Raw genomic sequence first — 19,964 nt, forward strand, 5'->3', positions numbered from 1 at the left:
TAATATTATGTATTTTTTGTACTATATATTTATTATAGATGCACACAACATGATATTTTACATGTAAATATTTTATATATAGGTACCATGTACGATCCACGACCGACTGACCCACATTTTTCATCTTTCTCGTTTATCAAGTGCAACTTGAGCTTATCACTTATCCGTTTCCTTCTAGAGGTAGATATATAAAAGGGCTGTTCTCTCCGATTTGCGCTTTTTAAAAGTGTTACTTGGTCCACGAGCTTCGTCGAAAATACAAGTTAAACTTCGTCTGGCACGTGAACACGAAATTCGCGCTGGTATCATGATACCGTTGCAGATACTCAAGCGTTTGTTCGTGCTGATTATCATTGCGAGCAATATAAAACATGGATATTCAGGGGATATGGACGCGCAAGAAGCAAATGAGTTAGTATATTGTACATCTTCTATTGTAAAAACAGAAATTCTTTTTTTTAATATGTAAAATGACTACATTCTGCTTTTCTTAAGAAACAAATTATGTGAATTGTATTAAAAATTTCCTGTCTCTACAAATTTTTCTCGTGTATTAGGGAGGAGGACATGCTGGATGATGCCCCAGATTCAGTGATCGGCGGTTTCTACAATGTTAAAAGCAGCAAAGGAGGAAAACGCGTATTCGCAGGGGGTTGTACACGTAGACCAGGCGCGCCTGTAAACGGCAAAATAAAATGTTCTCTGGACAGGTACTATGAGCCGATTTTACAGTCTCCGATTAATTTGATCCTCCGATTAACTCACTCTGCATCTCTTTCTAACTGTCTCCTTTAATCGGATGATCAAGTTAATCGGAGACTGTGAAATCGGCCCTATATATTGAAAAGTTGAAATGATGAAGATGATATTACAAATTTTAACTCACGTTTAAATTACCCGATAGATAAATTGACAAAAATTTTCTTGTAATTTTTTAAATAGATATTTGCAATATTATAAATTCTTTAAGATATAAAGATTACGAGTTATTTTTAATTCAACGAATTGAAGTGTAACGTATAATATACGTTAAAGAAATATGATAGATGTAACAATTCTTTGTGAATAGCGGTTGTATCGCAAGTTGTGCATCGGATTACAAATTTCCGAACGGCGCAGCTCAACTGACAATTACTTGCGTTGATAAGGAATGGCACATTGGAGGAACCGAGTGGAACTCGATACCACATTGTGAACGTACGTATAGCAAAAGCAAATCTATATTTAATTTATAATAGATGTAGAAGATCGAGAAACGAAACAAAATATCTTCGCGATCTAAATCGCACGTTAAATCTTTCGATAGCGATCTGCATGCCGGAATGTCAAAATAATGGGATATGCGTTGCGCCTCATCATTGCGACTGTTCTACTCACTTTACTGGCCCGCAGTGCCAATTCGAAGATAAACCGTGTCTGAATTATTCTCCGCCCGTGCTCAATTCCTATAAAAGATGTAATTCGAAGTGAGTATAATGTGTATAGATTAGATTTTACATTTCTGCAAGTAAAAATTATTAATTTTTTTTCGCTTTTTTTTGAGAACATGCACCGTATCCTGTATGGAACATTTTACTTTTCCTGACGGCTCATCGGTCGCTAATCTAATCTGCAAGAACGGGAGTTGGATGCCAACCAGAAGCGACTGGGTCTCAATTCCGGATTGCGAACGTATGCGTATAACTATTGAAATCTCTATACGCCATGTAAAATCGGGCACATAGTCTCTTTAACAAAATTGTGTCTCTACAGCTGTGTGTGATCCACCCTGTCAAAATGGTGGCAATTGTCTGCCGATGAATGTATGCCAATGCCCGCAGGATTATCGGGGACCTCAGTGTCAATACTGTAAGTGAAGAGATGTCTTTATAATTCGTAGTAGTTCCAGTTTTATTTAACGGAAAATATATATGCGAAAATAAACTTTATTAAATAAATTTTTTTCGTGTTACATGTTTATAATTTATTTTTTTCAAATTTTATATTTACTCAACATGTATGGATGGCAGCTGCCGATGTTTGCGATGCCGAGAAACTACACTTCAATGGTGGATATCACTGCAGAGATTCCGGCGATACGTATTCCTGCACGCTGTACTGTCCACCGGGAATAGAATTCGAGTTCCCAGCTTCCTCAGTTTACATTTGCACCTACGACAAGGGGATTTTTGAACCGCAGCCCGTACCGCAATGCAAGGTCGAAAATAACATCAAGATTATCTCATACGGCACCTTCCACAACACCTACGTACGGGAATCGAATCACTCCTGGTCAATGGAAAATGTTTACGACGCCAAAATAAAGCAGGAGATTTATGGTGAAAATTACAGGATTCACGGCAGTGACGCGTCCTCACATCCAGTAAATAGTTATTCACATTTATGAAAACACGATTCATTCAATATCAATAAAATTTAGATACGTAATAGATACTAAAAGTGTGTTACATGCAAAAAAAACTATGTTTACCAAATTAAAAAATAGAGTGAATGATATAAATAATTTATACGGTATGAAACATTACAGATTCGATTTAATACTCAGGACGATCGCGTAATGGTATTTGAGATGAGTCGATCGAGACCGAAGACGTGCTTTATTTGGGGAGGCACGCACTACAAGACCTTCGACGATAGAATCTACAGCTTCGATAGCGATTGCTCGCACACGCTTCTTCGAGATACGCAAGACAGTGTTTGTACAATTATCGCGTCGAATGGCCCGGGCTGCAGAACCGGATCGGATCGTCATTGCTCCAAGATCGTGAAACTGTTCGTGCATGACAAGAAGTACGTACTCACCAGCGACGATACAGGTATGCCGATGTTTTCCAACGACAAACGATCGCTGCCGATACCGGTGTACTTGCCTGGATTGCGCGTGGACAAGTCCGCGCATTTCATCCTCGTCTCCCTCGACTCGCTGGGCGTGAAGCTGAAGTGGGACGGCGCCTTGCTACTGCAGATTGAGGCTTCCGAGAGTATGTGGAACAAAACGGCCGGTCTGTGCGGTACTATGAATGACGATCCGAACGACGAATTCTTAATGAAGAGCGGAAGTTACGCTGAAACTGTACCGGCGTTGGCAAGTTCCTGGCGCGTCAAAAGTTTCGATGGTAACGATAATGACAATTACATTTTTAGTCTGCACTTTGTAAATGATAAATTATTTTACGTAAAATATTCACGTTAATAGACAATTGTTTTAACGTGTTACGACGTACTTTATTTTATAGAACCATGCGACGATTATCCGAGTGTACAACACGCGTGTGAATCGAGAGATGAATTTGCTCGTGATGCCTTCCAGTTCTGCACTAAGTTACTCTCGAACCATAAATTCAAGGCTTGCGCTGATACAATCAATTTTTCTGAACTGGCCGATGCATGCTTGTGGGATTATTGTGCATGCAAACACGATGACAGAAGGAAATGCGCTTGCGATACCATGGATGTTTATATCCGCCAATGCGCTTACAAAGGAATCGCGCGATTAATCGCGTGGAGAAACGATGATACTTGTCGTGAGTTAATAAAATATTTTATAAACGTTACTTACTCGTTGTCTTACTCAATTACAATTACTATTCCTAAATAAATAAATAAATAAATTACTTTTAGCGATTACCTGTGACAGTGGACGAGTGTACATGTCATGCGGTCCAAAGGTGGAAGCGTCTTGTTCTTCCGGTATCGAAGCGACGAGCGAGAGTTCCGAGTGCGAGGAAGGCTGTTTCTGTCCGGCAGGCACCTTGGAGCACCAAGGCAAATGCGTCTCTCCGGAGGAATGCCCGTGCAGATTGAGAGGCAAACTGTTCCAACCAGGCACGAGCGTGCCGAAGGGCTGCAACACTTGCACGTGCACTTCCGGCAAGTGGGTGTGCACGCAAATACGATGCGGTGCCAGATGCGCCGTCTTGGGCGACCCGCATTATACCACGTTCGACGGCAAACACTACGATTTCATGGGAAAATGCAAATATTACTTGATGAAGGGGGAAAATTATACGATCGAGAGCGAAAACGTCCCGTGTTCCGGAACGATATCCGAGGTCAGAGAAAATTTCTCTCTTGTTGAAGAAACTTGTCATATTGAACTTTTATTAATTCTATTACATTACTTATTTCCCCACCTATTAGTAATTTCTAATTAATTATGATTTATTTTAGAGAATGGGTTTTGCCTCTACAGACTCCCCATCGTGCGTCAAGGCTGTTATAGTCACTTTCAGGGATACCTCTATAAAATTAAAGCAGAATCGCCAGATCACGATAAATGGTGATGAAATAATGAAGTTCCCGATGCTATTTGATGGTGCCCGAATACGAATTGCAAGCAGCATATTTATGGTGATTCACCTACCAAATGCTTTGGAAGTGTGGTGGGATGGTGTATCGCGCGTTTACATTAACGCTCCTGCTGAATTTCACGGTAAACTCTTTGTCTTATGTTCTATCATTATAATAAGAATTACCTATGTTATTGTATCTTCAAAGAATATTTCTGATTGAACCACGATTATTCAGGTCGAACGAAAGGACTTTGCGGAACGTTTACCGAAAATCAAAAGGATGATTTTATAACGCCTGACGGTGATATAGAACCCGCGGCGATTGCTTTCGCTAATAAATGGAAGACAAGTGAATATTGCGTTGATGAGTCCGAGAGCGAACCGAAACATCCCTGCGAGTTGAATCCTCAAAGGCGAGCAACCGCGGAAGAACACTGTTCCAAGATACATAGCGATATTTTCTCAGGTATATATAAAACTTTTTTTATATCTATATAGATAGTTTCTCGAATAATCTCACTATTTTCCTGTTACTTCAGATTGTCATTGGTATGTTGATCCAACGGAATTTCATCGGGACTGCATGTACGACATGTGCGCGTGCGACGCTGATATAAAATCGTGCCTCTGCCCCATGTTAGCAGCATATGCGAAAGATTGCGCGGCGCTCGGTGTGAAACTTTCGTGGCGTACTGAAATCGGCGAGTGTAAAATTCATTGCAGCGGCGGACAAACCTATCAAATCTGTGGAAACAGTTGCGCAAGGTAGCACGTTGTAACGTATTCACTGCACTTGCTTCTCGAGTTGCTTTTCGCACGCTCAATTTATCGATGCAGATCGTGCGCGGACATCTCCTTTTATCGGGACTGCAAGCAGGAGTGCGTGGAAGGTTGCAATTGTCCAGACGGCCAGACGTTAGACGTGAACGGCGAGTGCATCCCGATCGCTCAGTGTCTTTGCATGCACGCGAGTCGCGAGTACAAGCCTAATCATCGAGAAGTCCGCCCGGGCAACAAGGGACAAGAGTTTTGCTCTTGTGTAGGTGGGTGTCTAAAGCACGAATCTGCTCCCGGTAGTATTTCGTATCGTAAAATTTTATTCTACATTGGTCTTACAGGTGGCGTATGGGAGTGCCGGTTGGCAACGCCAGACGAGATTCGAGATTATCCACCGGTCACGGAACTGCTTTCCGTTTGTCAGGCTGGCAAGCATCTGGAGGTGACGGACTGCGAGCCGACGAAGCAGAGAACTTGCAGCAACATGCACATACGGAACGACCAAACGCCATCGGTGTGCACGTCTGGTTGTATCTGCAAATCCGGATATGTCTTAGATGCGCCGAATGGTGCATGCATCAAAGAAGAGGACTGTCCTTGTCATCACGGCGGAAAGAGCTACAAACAAGGCTCGGTTATACAGGCCGAGTGTAATACTTGCATGTGCGAGGGCACCAAGTGGAAGTGCACGGACAGAATTTGTGCAGGTGATTTTTCTTCTACGCTAACTCGCTATTAATTAAAACTGTTTTCATTATTTCTTTGTATGTTTTATTTATTTCTCAACTTTGTTAACAAGTATATATTGTATCGCTTCAAACGAAAGAGAATTTGATTTACTCTACTCTATCTCAATCTCACATCATATTTTTATGCTGAAATAATATTCTTTTCGCAGGAGTCTGTTCTGTATGGGGCGATTCGCATTATAAGACATTTGATGGTAAAACATATGATTTCCAAGGTGTATGCGACTATGTCCTAGTGAAGAGTGCGCTGAACAAGGAAGATTGTTTCGATGTCTCGATTCAGAACGTACCCTGCGGTACAAATGGAGTTGCATGCTCGAAATCGATTAAGCTTACGATTGGCAGCGGTGAACAACAGGAAGAGCTAGTTTTAACCAAAGGGAAAGCGCTACCTAAGGGACCTTTTAAGAGACTGTCGATAAGGACCGCTGGTCTCTTTGTATTCGTCGACGTGCCAGATTTAGGATTAGTTTTACAATGGGACAAGGGTAAGCACTGTGCAGATTGTCTAAATCTTAATGTAAATCGGTTGAATTTTTGATTGTCTAAATCTTAATGTAAATCGGTTGAATTTTTGAAGACAGTTTTTGGTAATTCTTTTGATTAGGTACCAGAGTCTACGTAAGATTGAACCCGGAATGGAAGGGTCGCACGATGGGTCTATGTGGCGACTACAACAACAACGCCGAGGACGACTTTAAGACACCATCCGGCGGGATATCCGAGGCTTCCGTTAATTTGTTCGGCGACTCGTGGAAAAAGGATACGTTTTGTCCCGAACCGAAGGACGTGCAGGGTGACGCCTGCGAGCAACATCCAGAACGTAAGCTGTGGTCGCTACGGCAATGCGACGTGCTGAAGTCGCCGTTATTCTCGCCGTGTCACTCAGAAGTGGAGGTCGAATCATACCTGCGCAATTGCATCTTCGACGCGTGCAGCTGCGACGCCGGTGGCGACTGCGAGTGCATGTGCACAGCGTTAGCCGCGTACGCGCACGAATGCAACGTACGGGGTGTTCCCGTGAAATGGCGAACGCAAGAGCTCTGCCCATTACAATGCGACGAAAAATGCAGCACGTATTCACCCTGCGTCTCGACCTGTCCACGTGAGACGTGTGATAACTCTATGACCGTAAAAGACGGCTCACATCTGTGCGCAGAGGATACGTGCGTGGAGGGCTGCCAGTTCCAGCCTTGTCCCGAAGGTCAAGTGTACCGAAATTCCAGTTACACGGAGTGTATACCCAGATCGACGTGCGCGAAACCTTTCTGCACCGAGCTCAATGGGGTGACATACTACGAGGGTGATAGAATCAGTGGCGATGATTGCCACAGCTGCTTTTGCAGCCGCGGCAGAGTGACCTGCAAGGGAGAAGCTTGTACCAGCATCGCCACTACCACTGCTATTACTGCTGCTGGGGCAGAGCCCCAGAAATGCGTGGACGGCTGGACCACGTGGATCAACAAGGATCCAATGGTGAAAGGGAAGAAGTTCTTGGACGTAGAGCCGTTGCCCAATTCGATGGATCTCGCCAACGCAAACGGACTCGCAGTTTGCGATAGGAAGCACATCGTTGATATAAAATGCAGATCCGTCAAGGGACACTTGAGCCCAAAGGAGACCGGCCTGGACGTGGAGTGCAGCCTGGAGCGTGGCTTGTACTGCCAATCACACCCGAATCTTCCTTGCATGGACTTCGAGATTAGCGTGTTGTGCCGCTGCTCCGAATCGACTACGCACGGTGTCGAAAACGTGACAACGGAGGTCAGCACGATGGCCGGGGAGAAACAAGGTCTGAAATGCGACGTCGCGAATCCCAATTCACCACATCCGACGAACTGTCAGCTGTTTTATCAGTGTGTTCCCACATCGACGGGGCACGAACTGGTGGAAAAGTCGTGCGGTCCCGGCACTCTTTACAATTCGGAGACCCAGACATGTGATTGGCCGACGGAGGTTTTACGCACGCGACCAGAATGTTCAGCATCCGGACGAACTACGCCAACCAGCGGCAAAATCGAGTGGAGCAGCAACACTGGCAGCCACTACGAGAACACGGTGTCGACTACAGTGAAAAAAATCGTATCGACCACGAACGTGTGCAAGGACGGCGAGGCGTGGAGCGAATGCGCGATCCAGTGCGACAGAGCATGCCAATACTATCGTCACATCCTGATGACGCAGGGTCATTGTGGCGAAGGTACCAATTGCGTTTCCGGATGCGTCCCGATCGACCGACCAACGTGTCCCTCGCACACGTTCTGGAGAGACGGTGTCATTTGCGTGGAGGCGAGTCACTGCTCTTGTAGGTCCCACGATGGAAGCTCGGTCGCGCCCGGTGCTATCAGGAAGGAGTCCGACTGCGAGACCTGCCAATGCATCAATAATTATTACACATGCGACACGACTTTCTGCTATAACATCTCAGGCCACGAGGTGACGGTAGGGACGGGAAAGGGACCGGAAACAACTGTTACCGCGCAACCACCGCTCAGTACAACCTCTGAAAACACTTGGGGGACATCACCAGTCACCTCGTCATCCGTCGAAACAATTCTTTTACACAGCACGGTCACTCCACCCGGGGAATGCGATGATGCCGACTACGTACCACTGATACAAAATCTGCGGAAGGAAGTGACTGTCCATACTAGCAGCAGTAAGAAGCCCGTTTTACTATCCGAGGATCTGTTAGTACAGACGGAAGGAACATTGCTGCTACCCAAGAAGTTCTGGGAACCTGAGACGACTAACGCAAATCAGTGGCTTGACATCGAGTTCAATAAACCTGAACCGATTTACGGTGTGATCTTGCAAGGCGGCGTTACCGAGGATAAATTTGTAACCAGTTACAAGATGCTCTTCTCGGAGGACGGCCAGACCTTCTCATACGTGCTCGACCATGAAAAACATCCACGCGTATTCAGAGGGCCCGTCGACAAGGTCCAGTCCGTGAAGCAAAAATTCTATCAACCGGTGGAGGCGAGGGTTGTTCGCATCAATCCGCTGACGTGGCACAACGGGATTGCGATCAAAGTGGAAGTGCTGGGTTGTCAGGATCGCGCGATGTCAATGACTACGATGAAGACAACGACTTCCGAGAAGATCGTGCGACCGGTGTGCGAGGATCCGATGGGATTGGACAACGGATTGATGATCATCCAGCAGGTTTCAGTGTCGAGCTCGCCACAGCTGGTTCAACATCTTCGGTTATCCGTGGAAGGTGCGTGGCGCGCGGCTTTGGACAATCCTCATCAATACGTTCAATTCGACTTCCTGGAGGCTCGAAATCTGACCGGAGTCACGACCAAGGGTGGCGACGGCGCTTGGACGACTGCTTACAAAATATTCTACAGCAACGACGAACGACACTGGAATCCGGTCGTCGATGAGAACGGGGTCGAGAAGGTGTTCCTCGGCAATTTTGACGCGGAAAGCCGACGGACGACATTCTTCGAGAGGCCGTTGCACGCGAAATTTTTGAGGATACAACCCGTCAAGTGGCACAATCACGTTGCGTTGAAGGTCGAAGTTCTGGGCTGCTTTTTATCGTATCCAATAACAACGACAGCCAAATCGACAACAATATCCGTCGATCGAGAGTGCAATGTGTGCGATGGGATTGATCAAACGTCGAACGATGAAGGCTGCAGATGCGAGGATTTCAACTGGTGGGACGGAGAGTCGTGTGTACCGAAGCGGGAGTGCCCTTGCGTAGTCGGGCATATTCCTTACGCGGTAATAACAATAGTAACAATAACGATAATATGCGATTTATTGAAGTCCTGGAATAAACTTTTTAAGGATAGGCTGCGATAAATATATACAATAATGCTTATTGCAGGTAGGAAGCATGTATGAGACGGAGGATTGCCAGCAATGCGTGTGCTCCTTCTCCGGAACAGCTGCGTGCTTACCGAAGAAGTGCGAACCTTGCTCGAAACCAGGCCTGCGATCTGTCGTCGGCGAACTGTGCGCTTGCCTCTGCAAACCTTGCCCAGCGGGCACCAGGCACTGTGCCACGAGCGACGTGTGTATAAACGAAACTGCATGGTGCGACGGCGTTCAGGATTGTCCGGATGACGAGACAGATTGTCCAAAGATAATTTCCACGACACCTATCGCGACCGAACAATCTCCAGGGACAATCAGGCAGGAAATCACGACTGTCGGGCCTACTCCAGTTGGTCCGCTGCCATGCGAGAAACCGATTTGTCCACCCGGTTACAGAGTAGTTTTCAAAAAGGCGTCCCGGCTGTACGATAAGTCGCAACACAATGTTAAGACTAATGTAAAATCCAAAGGTCACAAAGGTTTCACAAAGACGAAGGGACGCAGGAAGCATCCATTCCATGATCGTCCGATGAAGGATCAAGATCGTCAACTAGCAACGGAGAACGTCCAATGCCCTGAGTTTATTTGCGTGCCCGCTAGCCCTCCTGTCTATCTCGGCGAGGAAAAGCCAGTAAAGTGTCCAGAAGCGTTCTGCCCGCCGGAGTATGAGGTAGTGTACGAGAAGATGAGCATGTATAAGATGCGCAAGTGTCCTAAATACATTTGTCGACCGTTGTCGCCGCAAGAGGCGATCTGCAACGTCACAGGCAGAACGTTCAACACATTCGACAATATGGAGTACAAGTACGATATCTGCAATCACATCCTAGCCCGGGACATGTACGGTAACGAGTGGTACGTCACGCTGGAGAAGCTGTGCGTCGACTCGTACGGGCAACGGTCCTGCACGCGGATCCTGGCGGTGATGCTGAACGAGCACGCGATCGTGCTCTATCCGGATCTGCACGCGAACATAGACGAGTATACCTTCACGGCCAAGCAGATTGTGCGACTCGGAAATCGTTTCCCCGGCTTCGAGCTTTCGCGCACGGGCGACAAGATTATCTTTGTCTCACACCGCTATGGCTTTTGGGTGATCTGGGACTCGGGCACCAACGTGAAGATCGGCGTCGCCGCTAAACTGGCTGGTCGCGTGGATGGCCTGTGCGGATACTTCGATGGTAATATTGCGAACGATCGCCAGACACCCGAAGGTACGCAAGCGAGGAGCACCGTTCAGTTTGGAGATAGCTGGGCGATGGAAGACACGGAATGCGATTTGCACGTGTGTCCGCGTGACGTTCAGAAGCAGGGTTGGACAATCTGTAACTCCGTGAAGAGTCCGATGTTATTGGACGCGTGCTCAGCAGTCGTCGACGTCGACAGGTAGTATTTTATAAATATTCAACAATGGAAATTTGCTAACTCGAACGATTAAAACGAGTGTAAAATTCGTTAACAAAATTAAGGTCTTAAAACGAAGTTTTGTCCGCTTATGCTAAATGAGTTTCTATATAAATTATACTATTTAAAAATATACAATATATATATATTTCCTTAAAATAGATTGTTATTACTATTATCGCAGGTTTGTGTCTCGCTGCGTAGAGAGCATGTGCTCTTGCCTATCTACTTCTAACAGCTCTTACGAAGGCTGCCGGTGTCTTCTGCTGACGAGCTTTGTCGGCGAGTGCGAAGCTGCCATCGGTCTTGGCGCCGATCAGTTGTCGGATTGGAGAACCGCTTACGATTGTCCCGCGAGCTGCCCGTCGCCGTTTATTCATCGGGATTGCTTCCGTAGCAAATGCGAGATCACCTGCGATAATCTGCACGAGGTGGAACCGTGTCCGGCAATGCGGGGCGTTTGCTTCCCCGGCTGCTTCTGCCCGGACGGCCTGGTGCGTCGAGACAACGAATGCGTGCTGCCAGCGCAGTGTCGGGACTGCGTGTGTGATGGCCTTGGCGACGCTAAATTCATCGGCTTCAATCGCAAGGACTTCAGATTCGCTGGCAATTGCACTTACCTGCTTTCAGGGAATGTGGAGATCGCGAAGAGTCCGGACGGGACTCGCGCATATCAAATCTTCATCACCAACGGGTATTGTGTTACGGGCACGTGCACGGAGGCTATCACGCTGTTCTACGAGAAGCACGTGGTGCAAATCAAGCGCGCGGAACGCTCGAAAGATCTGCGGGTGACGATTGATGATTCCCAAGTGAACAAATTCCCGCACAACCGCACATGGATTGTTTTGGATCGAATGTCCGTCGGAGATGTGACTTTGCTCATACCGTCCATCCAATTGGAACTCGTCGCCTTTCAACAGAATTTCGCGTTTACCTTGAAACTTCCTTCGCATATCTTTAGCGATGATACCGAGGGTTTGTGCGGCAACTGCAACGCCGATGCCGAAAGTGGTTTCAAGAAACGCAACGGGGAGATCACCGATGACGCCGAGGAGTTCGGCAGATCCTGGTTAGTCGAGGATCTGTCAACGCAGTTGGGCCTGAACGATCAGACATGTTCCAGCAATCGTCAACCTCAGTGTACGCCACCGCCAGCGGAAGAAGATCCTTGCACAAAGATTCTTCTAGATTTAGCGGCGTTCGAGCAGTGTTACAGCATTGTCGATCCAAAACCATATTTAGATTGCTGTCACGATGCGTTGTGCACCGGCGGAAACTATTGCGACAGCATAGAGATGTATGCGAGGAAGTGTTCGGAAGCTGGATTATGTCCAGATTGGAGAACCGATGAAATCTGCCCTTACGAATGTCCTAAGCGTGAGCTTCTGTCTGATATCTTAATTATTGAATTTGTCCAAAAAATGTATTTGCCAAACAAAATTGAAAATCAAATTATACAAAGAATGTTTCGTGAATATTCTATATATATTTTATATTCAGTTTATAAAATAACTTTTCTTGATTAAAATAATTATTATATGCATTTATTTCAATGCACTTTTGCTATTCAGAAAAAAATCTTTAAAACTTTTTTAATCATATATTAATTTAATTAATAACTTGAAACTTAATTTATAACAGAGAAATGAGCAATCTGTAATAAAATATCAAATTGCCAAAAAGTATATTCTCCTAACTGAAACAAATATATTTGTCGCTCAGATCTCGTCTACCAAGCATGCGGATCCAGCTGCAAAGAAACATGTAATACTATAAAAGATTCGGACAATCTTAAGTGCGCATCTGCTCCTGTCGAAGGATGCTTTTGTCCAGTGGATCACGTATTCTACAATGATTCCTGCATACCGAAGAAAGATTGTTTTGTCTGTGACAAGGATGGTCATGTACAGGGAGATATCTGGCATCCGGATAAATGCACTGAATGCAATTGCAATGATGGGGTTGTGAACTGCCAAACGATGGAATGTCCTGTGTTGGACACGATCTGCGAGGAAAATATGACACCTGTACTCATCAATGGAACGAAGGAGAGATGTTGCAACAAATATTTGTGCGGTAAGTTAACATATAACGCTACGGGAAATTTACATTTCTAAGTAATTTGTATACATATGATTCACTTATCAAAATTGTAAGTTTTAGTTTTGTAAAATTTATTTGTAAAAGATCAATATAATAACAAAAGTTAAAGAATATATAATTACACTTCTGGCTGTCTGACGCTGCAATTTCAATGAATAGGAATATATTTTATTACGTCCGTTTATAATCTAACGATTTCCACGTAGCTCCAAAACCAACAGCACCTGCAATATGTGTTGAGTCACAGGAGCCGGAATGTGGCTTTGGCCAGAAAATGAAAGCTATTATCGACGCCGATGGTTGCCACAAATTTATATGTCGTACGTATAACGTGTGTTACCGCACCTTCTATAATTATTCATCAGTTTTTATCTAATTCTTGTTGCCAGGTATATAATATCGTATGTAATTTCACAGAATGCTTGCCTGCAAAAGAATGTCCTATTTTCGACAATTTTACAAACGAAGTTGAGCAACTGCAACCTGGTTTCATACAGATAATGAATACATCCGGTTGCTGCCCGCGGCCAACTAAAATATGCGATCCGAGAATTTGTCCCCCTGTACCGAACTGTCCGGATTACTACAACGCTGTTACAACGATGCTTGTAGACAGTTGTTGTCCCACTTACGAATGTGGTACATTTTTCTTTTTGTAGTTGTTTGTGCATTTTGTCAAATTATGTGTATGCGGACGTTGCTGAACTGAGAAGTATCGTAATTTAAACGTAATTCAACGTAATTTAAAAGGACATACAAATTTTTTTAGGAAATCAATATTTTTAACACTACGTATTTTTATTGTAAAGAGATATAAATTCTATAAAATGGAAATATTGATTTTATTGTTAATTTTATTATTTTACATTTGCATTAGTGCCTCCGAAGGACGTTTGTCTTTATAACGAAGACCAAGGCAAGCAACGAGTGATAGCGAAAAAAATTGGCGAAGAATGGAAGGATGGTAAATGCAAAACATGCGCGTGCGAGAGTTCGAATGATGGTCCTAAAGCTAATTGTTTATTCACGGAATGTTCAAATATGAGCGCACACCCTGATATAGACAATTATGTGTTGGAAGAAATAGTATTGGATGATAAATGCTGTCCAATCTTTGAACGTACTGCCTGCAAATGGAACAGTAAAATATACAATGTAAGAACCAACATTTTGATGCGTATATATATCATCAATTCTTTTAATATTATTATTAAAATGCATATTAATACAATATATAATTAATACAATATATAAATGTCATATAAATATTAAAATACAATTTAAAATATCACTAATATCATTCCTCACAGGTTGGCGAAACTTGGAAGCCCAATGCTGAAAATGCTTGTCTCACGATGCAATGTGACAAAGATTCGGGTGGTATTCAGGTATTAAATAAAGTCCAAGAATGTGATACTACTTGTGACTATGGGTACAAATATCAGGAGTCTAATAATGCCAGTGTTAATTGCTGTGGTACATGTATCCAAGTTGCGTGCATTGTAAAAGGCACGCTTAAAAATATAGGAGAACAATGGTACTCGGACGATCATTGCATAACGTATCTTTGCGAATCCGCAAATGGAAGTGTAAGATTACTGACATAATTCCAAATATCGACTAATCAATAAAATTATGAACTGGTTTTAGTTGCACGGATATTCATTTTTAGGTGTACCTACAAGCAAATACTGAGACTTGCCCGGAAATCGATCCGCAAATGGAATTCGATTTCGAGATAGAAGCACGCAAAATTTCAGGGAGATGTTGTCCGGAAATTGTTAAGACAGCTTGTCGTAATGACGGAAAATTATATAAACCTGGAGAAACGTGGAAATCCCTTATAGATAGCTGCGTCATTGAGACGTGTGTGGGTGGTTCAAATATAACGAAGCGCAAAGAAGTTGAAGTGTGTTCAAAACAGTGTGCGCAAGTAAGAATATTTGATTACATGCACTTACACATTTAAGTGCTTTTATTAAATTTAAGATGTTTCATTAATATCGCGTTGATCGATCTTCAAGGGGTGGTCGTATCAGGAACCAGAAGATGGTAAGTGCTGCGGGGAATGCAAGCAAGCGTTTTGCGTGCTTGAGGATACTCTATACGCGCCTGGCATGACATGGTCGTCCGATGATAATTGCACCACATACACGTGTATGGAAACTAACGAACAGGCAAGTTATTTCCCAAGAAGAATAAACGTCTCTAGATCAGATGCAATTAATATCTTTTTTAGAAGTTTAAATTATATGTAATTAATTAACATACAATAAATATATACGATCAGTTTTATAATTTTGCAATGATTTTAGTTATCTCTCGCCGTGAGTCCAGTTGCTTGCCCAGATGTAACAGATTGCCCTGACAAATTGATTTATCATGATCAATGCTGTAAACGATGTAACATAAGCACTAATATAAAAGATCAAGTTAAGGGTAAGTATAAAAAAAAAATAAGCATTTTTTTTCCCGGAATATCCCTGATAAAGATTAATTAATGTTTCTTAATTATTCCTTAGAAACATGCGAGGCAGTTTTCATGGATGCAAACAGTACTGTAGGCATGCTGGTTGTAAATCATCCGTTATATGGGAAATGTAAAAATGTGGATGCTATTAAGGGTGTTAAACGATGTAGCGGATCATGCCAGTCTTCGACATTCTTTGACAATGGTAACGATGCAAAATCAAATTAAAATTTTCTATTACGTTTTGTGACAATGGTCAGTTATTCGACTCTTATCTCGTTTTTCTTTTCTCGCACAGAAAATTGGAATCAAGTGAACGATTGTCATTGCTGTCAAGTGAAGGAATACATGGGTATCGTTGCTAATTTGATATGCGAAGACGGCAGAAGATTGAGGAAACAATTAACAATTCCGCGTTCTTGCTCTTGCCAAAATTGTGCTTCCTTGGACATTAAAAACGAAAATAAGAAGACAAAGACCAAGGGTTAATCTATGAAAGATCCTACGCTGGCTTGGCCACATTTACTTTTTTTTATTCATGTATTTTTAAATAATAAAATATACTCTCCTGTATTTTTTCTAATATGCAAAATAAAGAAATATTTTAATAATCTTTCGTTTTTTTATTGATTACGAATAACCTGTTAACTTTATATTAGGCAAATCTCTGCAACGCAAAAGAAAAACATTTTTTTAGCTTTGTCAAATAAATTCGTATTTTCGCTATAATTATTATATTTCTTGTAGAGAGATGTCGATAAAGTGATATCTCTGTAATTGCTAAATATCGAACAGAACTGCTTTACCGATAAATACCGTCGAACTGCGCATCTTGTTATGAAGTTCCCCAAAAGCCGTAAAGATGCTACAATAGCTACAACTACAACTGCTACAAGCGTTTCTTCGTACACGTGAATGGAGAACCAGAAGAAAAATATAGCGACGTAAATTACAAAACTATACTTACATGCCAAGGATTATATGTGAGAAAACTATTTTTTGAAACAAAGCTAAAGTTCGTATTTTATAAAAGGAGGGAAGCGGAAGGGTACAAGAGCGGTGCCGTGTGCCGTGCGTTTCGATAAGGACGACGTTGACGCGACGGAAGGCGGGAAGAAGCATTTTCCCTTGTCTTTCTTCGTCTTCGGTGTGGAGCACAATGGTTATCTGCAAATTTTATCGGCAAGGCAATTGTCGTTACGGACAATATTGTCAGTACGAGCACATAAATCATTTCGGTAAGAAAGACGTTATTTTCACTTGGCCTTTTCACTTGCTCCGGGTTTCTCGAAGTTTTTCCCTTGGCTGAGGGAAATTAAGATGCGTCCTGCCTCTCCTTTAGGGGCAATACGATACAGATATTCTAGTTCACAATTAACTCTTTTACTCTCTTTCTGAATTTTTCTTCTCCCCTTAAACGGAGAATCCTCTTAGGGCTAGTTGTTCCAGCCTGTTGCTAAACTACCTAATAGTTAAATCATATGTATGTCTTTGTTTATCTTTTACATTGAACAAAGATAGACATGTGATTTAACTATCAGGTAGCTTACCAATAGGTTGGAACAACCGGCCCTTAATCGAGGAATATGCGGGGGAATAAAGACCGGGATCGAACGACGGCCTTTTAGTTACTAATCTTTCGTGGACACATGGAGCCACGCGTCATCCCCATTTTTACTGGCGTTGAATAACATTAAATAACATTGTTGTTTATTTTTCCAAACAGGCAACACCAAGAACGACGATGATATCGTGTAAGTAATCGCATAAAGTTTGCATGTGTATGTGCGAGTTTCCATTCACGTATATAAATATGTATACTTAAGCTAAGAATGATGTTTATTTCTTTTTTCTTTGGTCTGTACACACATCAGTATCTTGGTGGCCAAGGAGGTGCTTCTTGCCGAACGAGGCGGACAGTGGTTGTTGTCGTGCTTCGCGCCGCTCAAAGAACGTCCCTGTATCCCGGATATGGAGGACTTGTCCCCAGAGGAAGTCCGATGGGAGATATATCACGCACAGAAGAACGGCATGGTCGAACAGGCGGTTAGTTAGGATTATGTCTATGGGTTATTCGAGCAACACGGAGCCGTAAAAGACATCTAAAGGATCCTTGGGGAAAAAAAATCTTTTCGACATTTCTGTTGCCCAGATAAGCCATAAAAGTGCGTTCATAAGCGTATCGAATATCAGGCTATCTTTGCATATTGCCTTTCAGAAACTACACTATCAACAATTGTGCCAAGACATGAAGGCGAAAAGAGAGATGCTGAAAAATCCCTCGCGAGAGACAATCTCAGTGCTGGTATGTCAAACGACATGATTTTCTCCATATAATCGCTTTGATCAGCGGAAGAAAACCTGTTGATTATATTTAACAATATAATTGTGTTTTAGAAAAAACTTTTGGGAAGTGGCCAAAAAGGTGGGTTGAATGCAAGCAATAGTAAAACAGCCGGAAAATCATCTGCTTTATCCTTTGCAGCTCCTCAACTGAACCTAGTCAATAACACGTCGACTAATAACGTATTTGGAAACGCATCGTTCGGCGTGCAAAGTAATAATCCATTTGGCGGAGGTGGATTTACCTCGTCGAGTAACGCATCGTCGATATTCGGAAAGTCTAATAACAATAATAATACAACGTCCGTATTTGGCGGTGCGACGAATTTCGGAAACAATATCGGCGGATTTGGTACTGCGACGAGCGGTGCTGGCTCCATTTTCGGAACACCGAGCACGTCGACATCCTTCAGCGGCGTACAGAACAGCGCGCCGACGTTTGGAACGCCTCAAAACAATCCAGTCTTCGGCGGAACGTCTCAAAATGTGTTCGGTCAAAACAACAATGTATTCGGCGGGACGGCCCAGCTCGGCAACGCGCCCACCACCTCGCTGTTCAACAATCCGACGTCGCAGGCGAACACTTCGCTATTTGGCGGGGCGACGACCACCGCCCCCAGCTTGTTCGGCGGCTCCGCCGCTGGATTACAGACAAACTCGGTCTTCGGCGTCTCTACCTCGTCGTCGTCCGGCTCTTTCAACGGCGGGGTATTCACTCAGCCGAAATCGCAGGTGCCTGCGTTCGGCGGAGCGCCCGTTTTCGCGGGGGTAACTCCTAACTATGCCAACAATCCCGCTGGCAACGCGATGTTCGGCGGCGGTCAAACGTTCGGCGCTCCCGCGATATCCACGAGCGGTATCTTCGGCGGATCCACGGTCACCGCGACGCCGGCTTTTGGCGCGGCAGCCGCCATCACAACGCCGGCTTTCGGTACGTCCGTTGTATCCACGACGTCAGGTTTCGGTGCATCCGTCGCTACCACGGCGCCGGCTTTTGATCTGAATCAACAGCCCAGCAACAATACCACCTTCGGGACGACGGTATCCGCTCCGAATGTCTTTGGTGCGCAAAACACCGACCCCACCGTGCCGGTAGGCACTATGTCGTTTGGCGCGCCAGCTGTCGCGATCAGCGGCCCGTTCGTCACCACTAGCTCGCAGCAATTTGATTCTACAAGCGTGAGCTCGGCGCCGTTTGCCGGCACGGGATTCGGCGTGGCCGTTCCAAGTACAAATAGCACGTTTGGCACCACGGAGACAGCTTCCCAATCGATATTTGCAAACGTAGGAACTACCTTTGCAACCTCCAACGGGACCGTTCCAAACCCGTCGCTGTTTCCCGCACCGACATTCGGCAATGTCAACACTTCCTCTCCGTTCGGTCCGACTGCTGGCACAACTCCTACGTCAACGACCGCAAACCCATTTGCACCGCGGATGCAACAAGGCGGTTCACCGTTTGGAATCGCGCAAAATCAGTCTAACGTCAACGCTTCTCCGTTTGGAAAATCACCGTTCAACACCACTGCAACCAGCACCGTCATCGATGAAACCATTTACAGTGTGGATAGTGCATTAACGGACGATGAAAAGAATATGTTCTTGGCTGAGAAATTTATTATCGGCAAAATACCACTCAAGCCTCCTACTAAAGATATAAGGTGACTGGATGCCATTTGCGGACTTATAGTGATATGTATTTAAATATACGCTCTGTGATAATGACACGTTTCTGCTATCTGTAAATATCCAAATCTTTATACGACTGATGTACCTAATCAGGTTCTTAATATAGATCATGTTTATGTAACTAAATGAAGATTCTTATTAAGTTCGATGTTAATGAACCTCATTAATTCGACAGCGTAACTCGACAAAGAGAGCCAATACCAGAACGTGAATTATGGGCATAAAAATATATCGCATGATGCAAAAAAAGGAACTTCGATTAAAAAACTCAATTCTATGTGTACGACACTTTAATCTAAA

The 19,964-nt window shown here is 44.0% G+C and overlaps 2 protein-coding genes across 5 annotated transcripts; both read left to right on the top strand.

The window, feature by feature from the left end:
* Positions 1 to 218: 218 nt before the first annotated feature.
* On the top strand, positions 219 to 16,243 carry Hml (hemolectin). 2 transcript variants are annotated; one of them, XM_077407797.1, is made up of 29 exons: positions 219 to 411; positions 558 to 710; positions 1,070 to 1,197; positions 1,307 to 1,466; positions 1,544 to 1,671; positions 1,753 to 1,848; positions 2,010 to 2,362; positions 2,528 to 3,116; positions 3,237 to 3,524; positions 3,622 to 4,052; positions 4,171 to 4,432; positions 4,528 to 4,758; positions 4,832 to 5,057; positions 5,130 to 5,335; positions 5,411 to 5,776; positions 5,968 to 6,306; positions 6,426 to 9,556; positions 9,663 to 11,038; positions 11,241 to 12,436; positions 12,782 to 13,135; positions 13,369 to 13,482; positions 13,580 to 13,801; positions 14,040 to 14,317; positions 14,473 to 14,751; positions 14,835 to 15,095; positions 15,187 to 15,339; positions 15,478 to 15,601; positions 15,685 to 15,837; positions 15,931 to 16,243. In XM_077407797.1, the coding sequence occupies exons 1-29, from the start codon at positions 308 to 310 to the stop codon at positions 16,119 to 16,121; spliced, it is 11,892 nt and encodes a 3,963-aa protein (XP_077263923.1). In that variant the 5' UTR covers positions 219 to 307; the 3' UTR covers positions 16,122 to 16,243. The 2 variants fall into 2 exon arrangements, with proteins under 2 accessions (XP_077263923.1, XP_077263932.1); XM_077407806.1 differs by having other exon boundaries at positions 2,546 to 3,116.
* Positions 16,244 to 16,469: 226 nt separating this feature from the next.
* LOC143898484 (uncharacterized) lies at positions 16,470 to 19,941 on the top strand. Of its 3 annotated transcripts, XM_077408024.1 has the most exons (7): positions 16,471 to 16,576; positions 16,666 to 16,870; positions 17,359 to 17,386; positions 17,507 to 17,678; positions 17,851 to 17,937; positions 18,030 to 18,057; positions 18,118 to 19,941. In XM_077408024.1, the coding sequence occupies exons 2-7, from the start codon at positions 16,792 to 16,794 to the stop codon at positions 19,638 to 19,640; spliced, it is 1,917 nt and encodes a 638-aa protein (XP_077264150.1). In that variant the 5' UTR covers positions 16,471 to 16,576; positions 16,666 to 16,791; the 3' UTR covers positions 19,641 to 19,941. The 3 variants fall into 3 exon arrangements, with proteins under 3 accessions (XP_077264132.1, XP_077264150.1, XP_077264143.1); XM_077408006.1 differs by having other exon boundaries at positions 16,470 to 16,576; positions 18,030 to 19,941; XM_077408017.1 differs by having other exon boundaries at positions 16,519 to 16,870; positions 18,030 to 19,941.
* The last annotated feature ends 23 nt before the right edge of the window (positions 19,942 to 19,964 follow it).

Source organism: Temnothorax americanus, unplaced genomic scaffold (assembly GCF_048541705.1).
Source record: "Temnothorax americanus isolate GAGA-0224 unplaced genomic scaffold, ASM4854170v1 Scaffold1, whole genome shotgun sequence".
Lineage (NCBI taxonomy): Eukaryota > Metazoa > Arthropoda > Insecta > Hymenoptera > Formicidae > Temnothorax > Temnothorax americanus.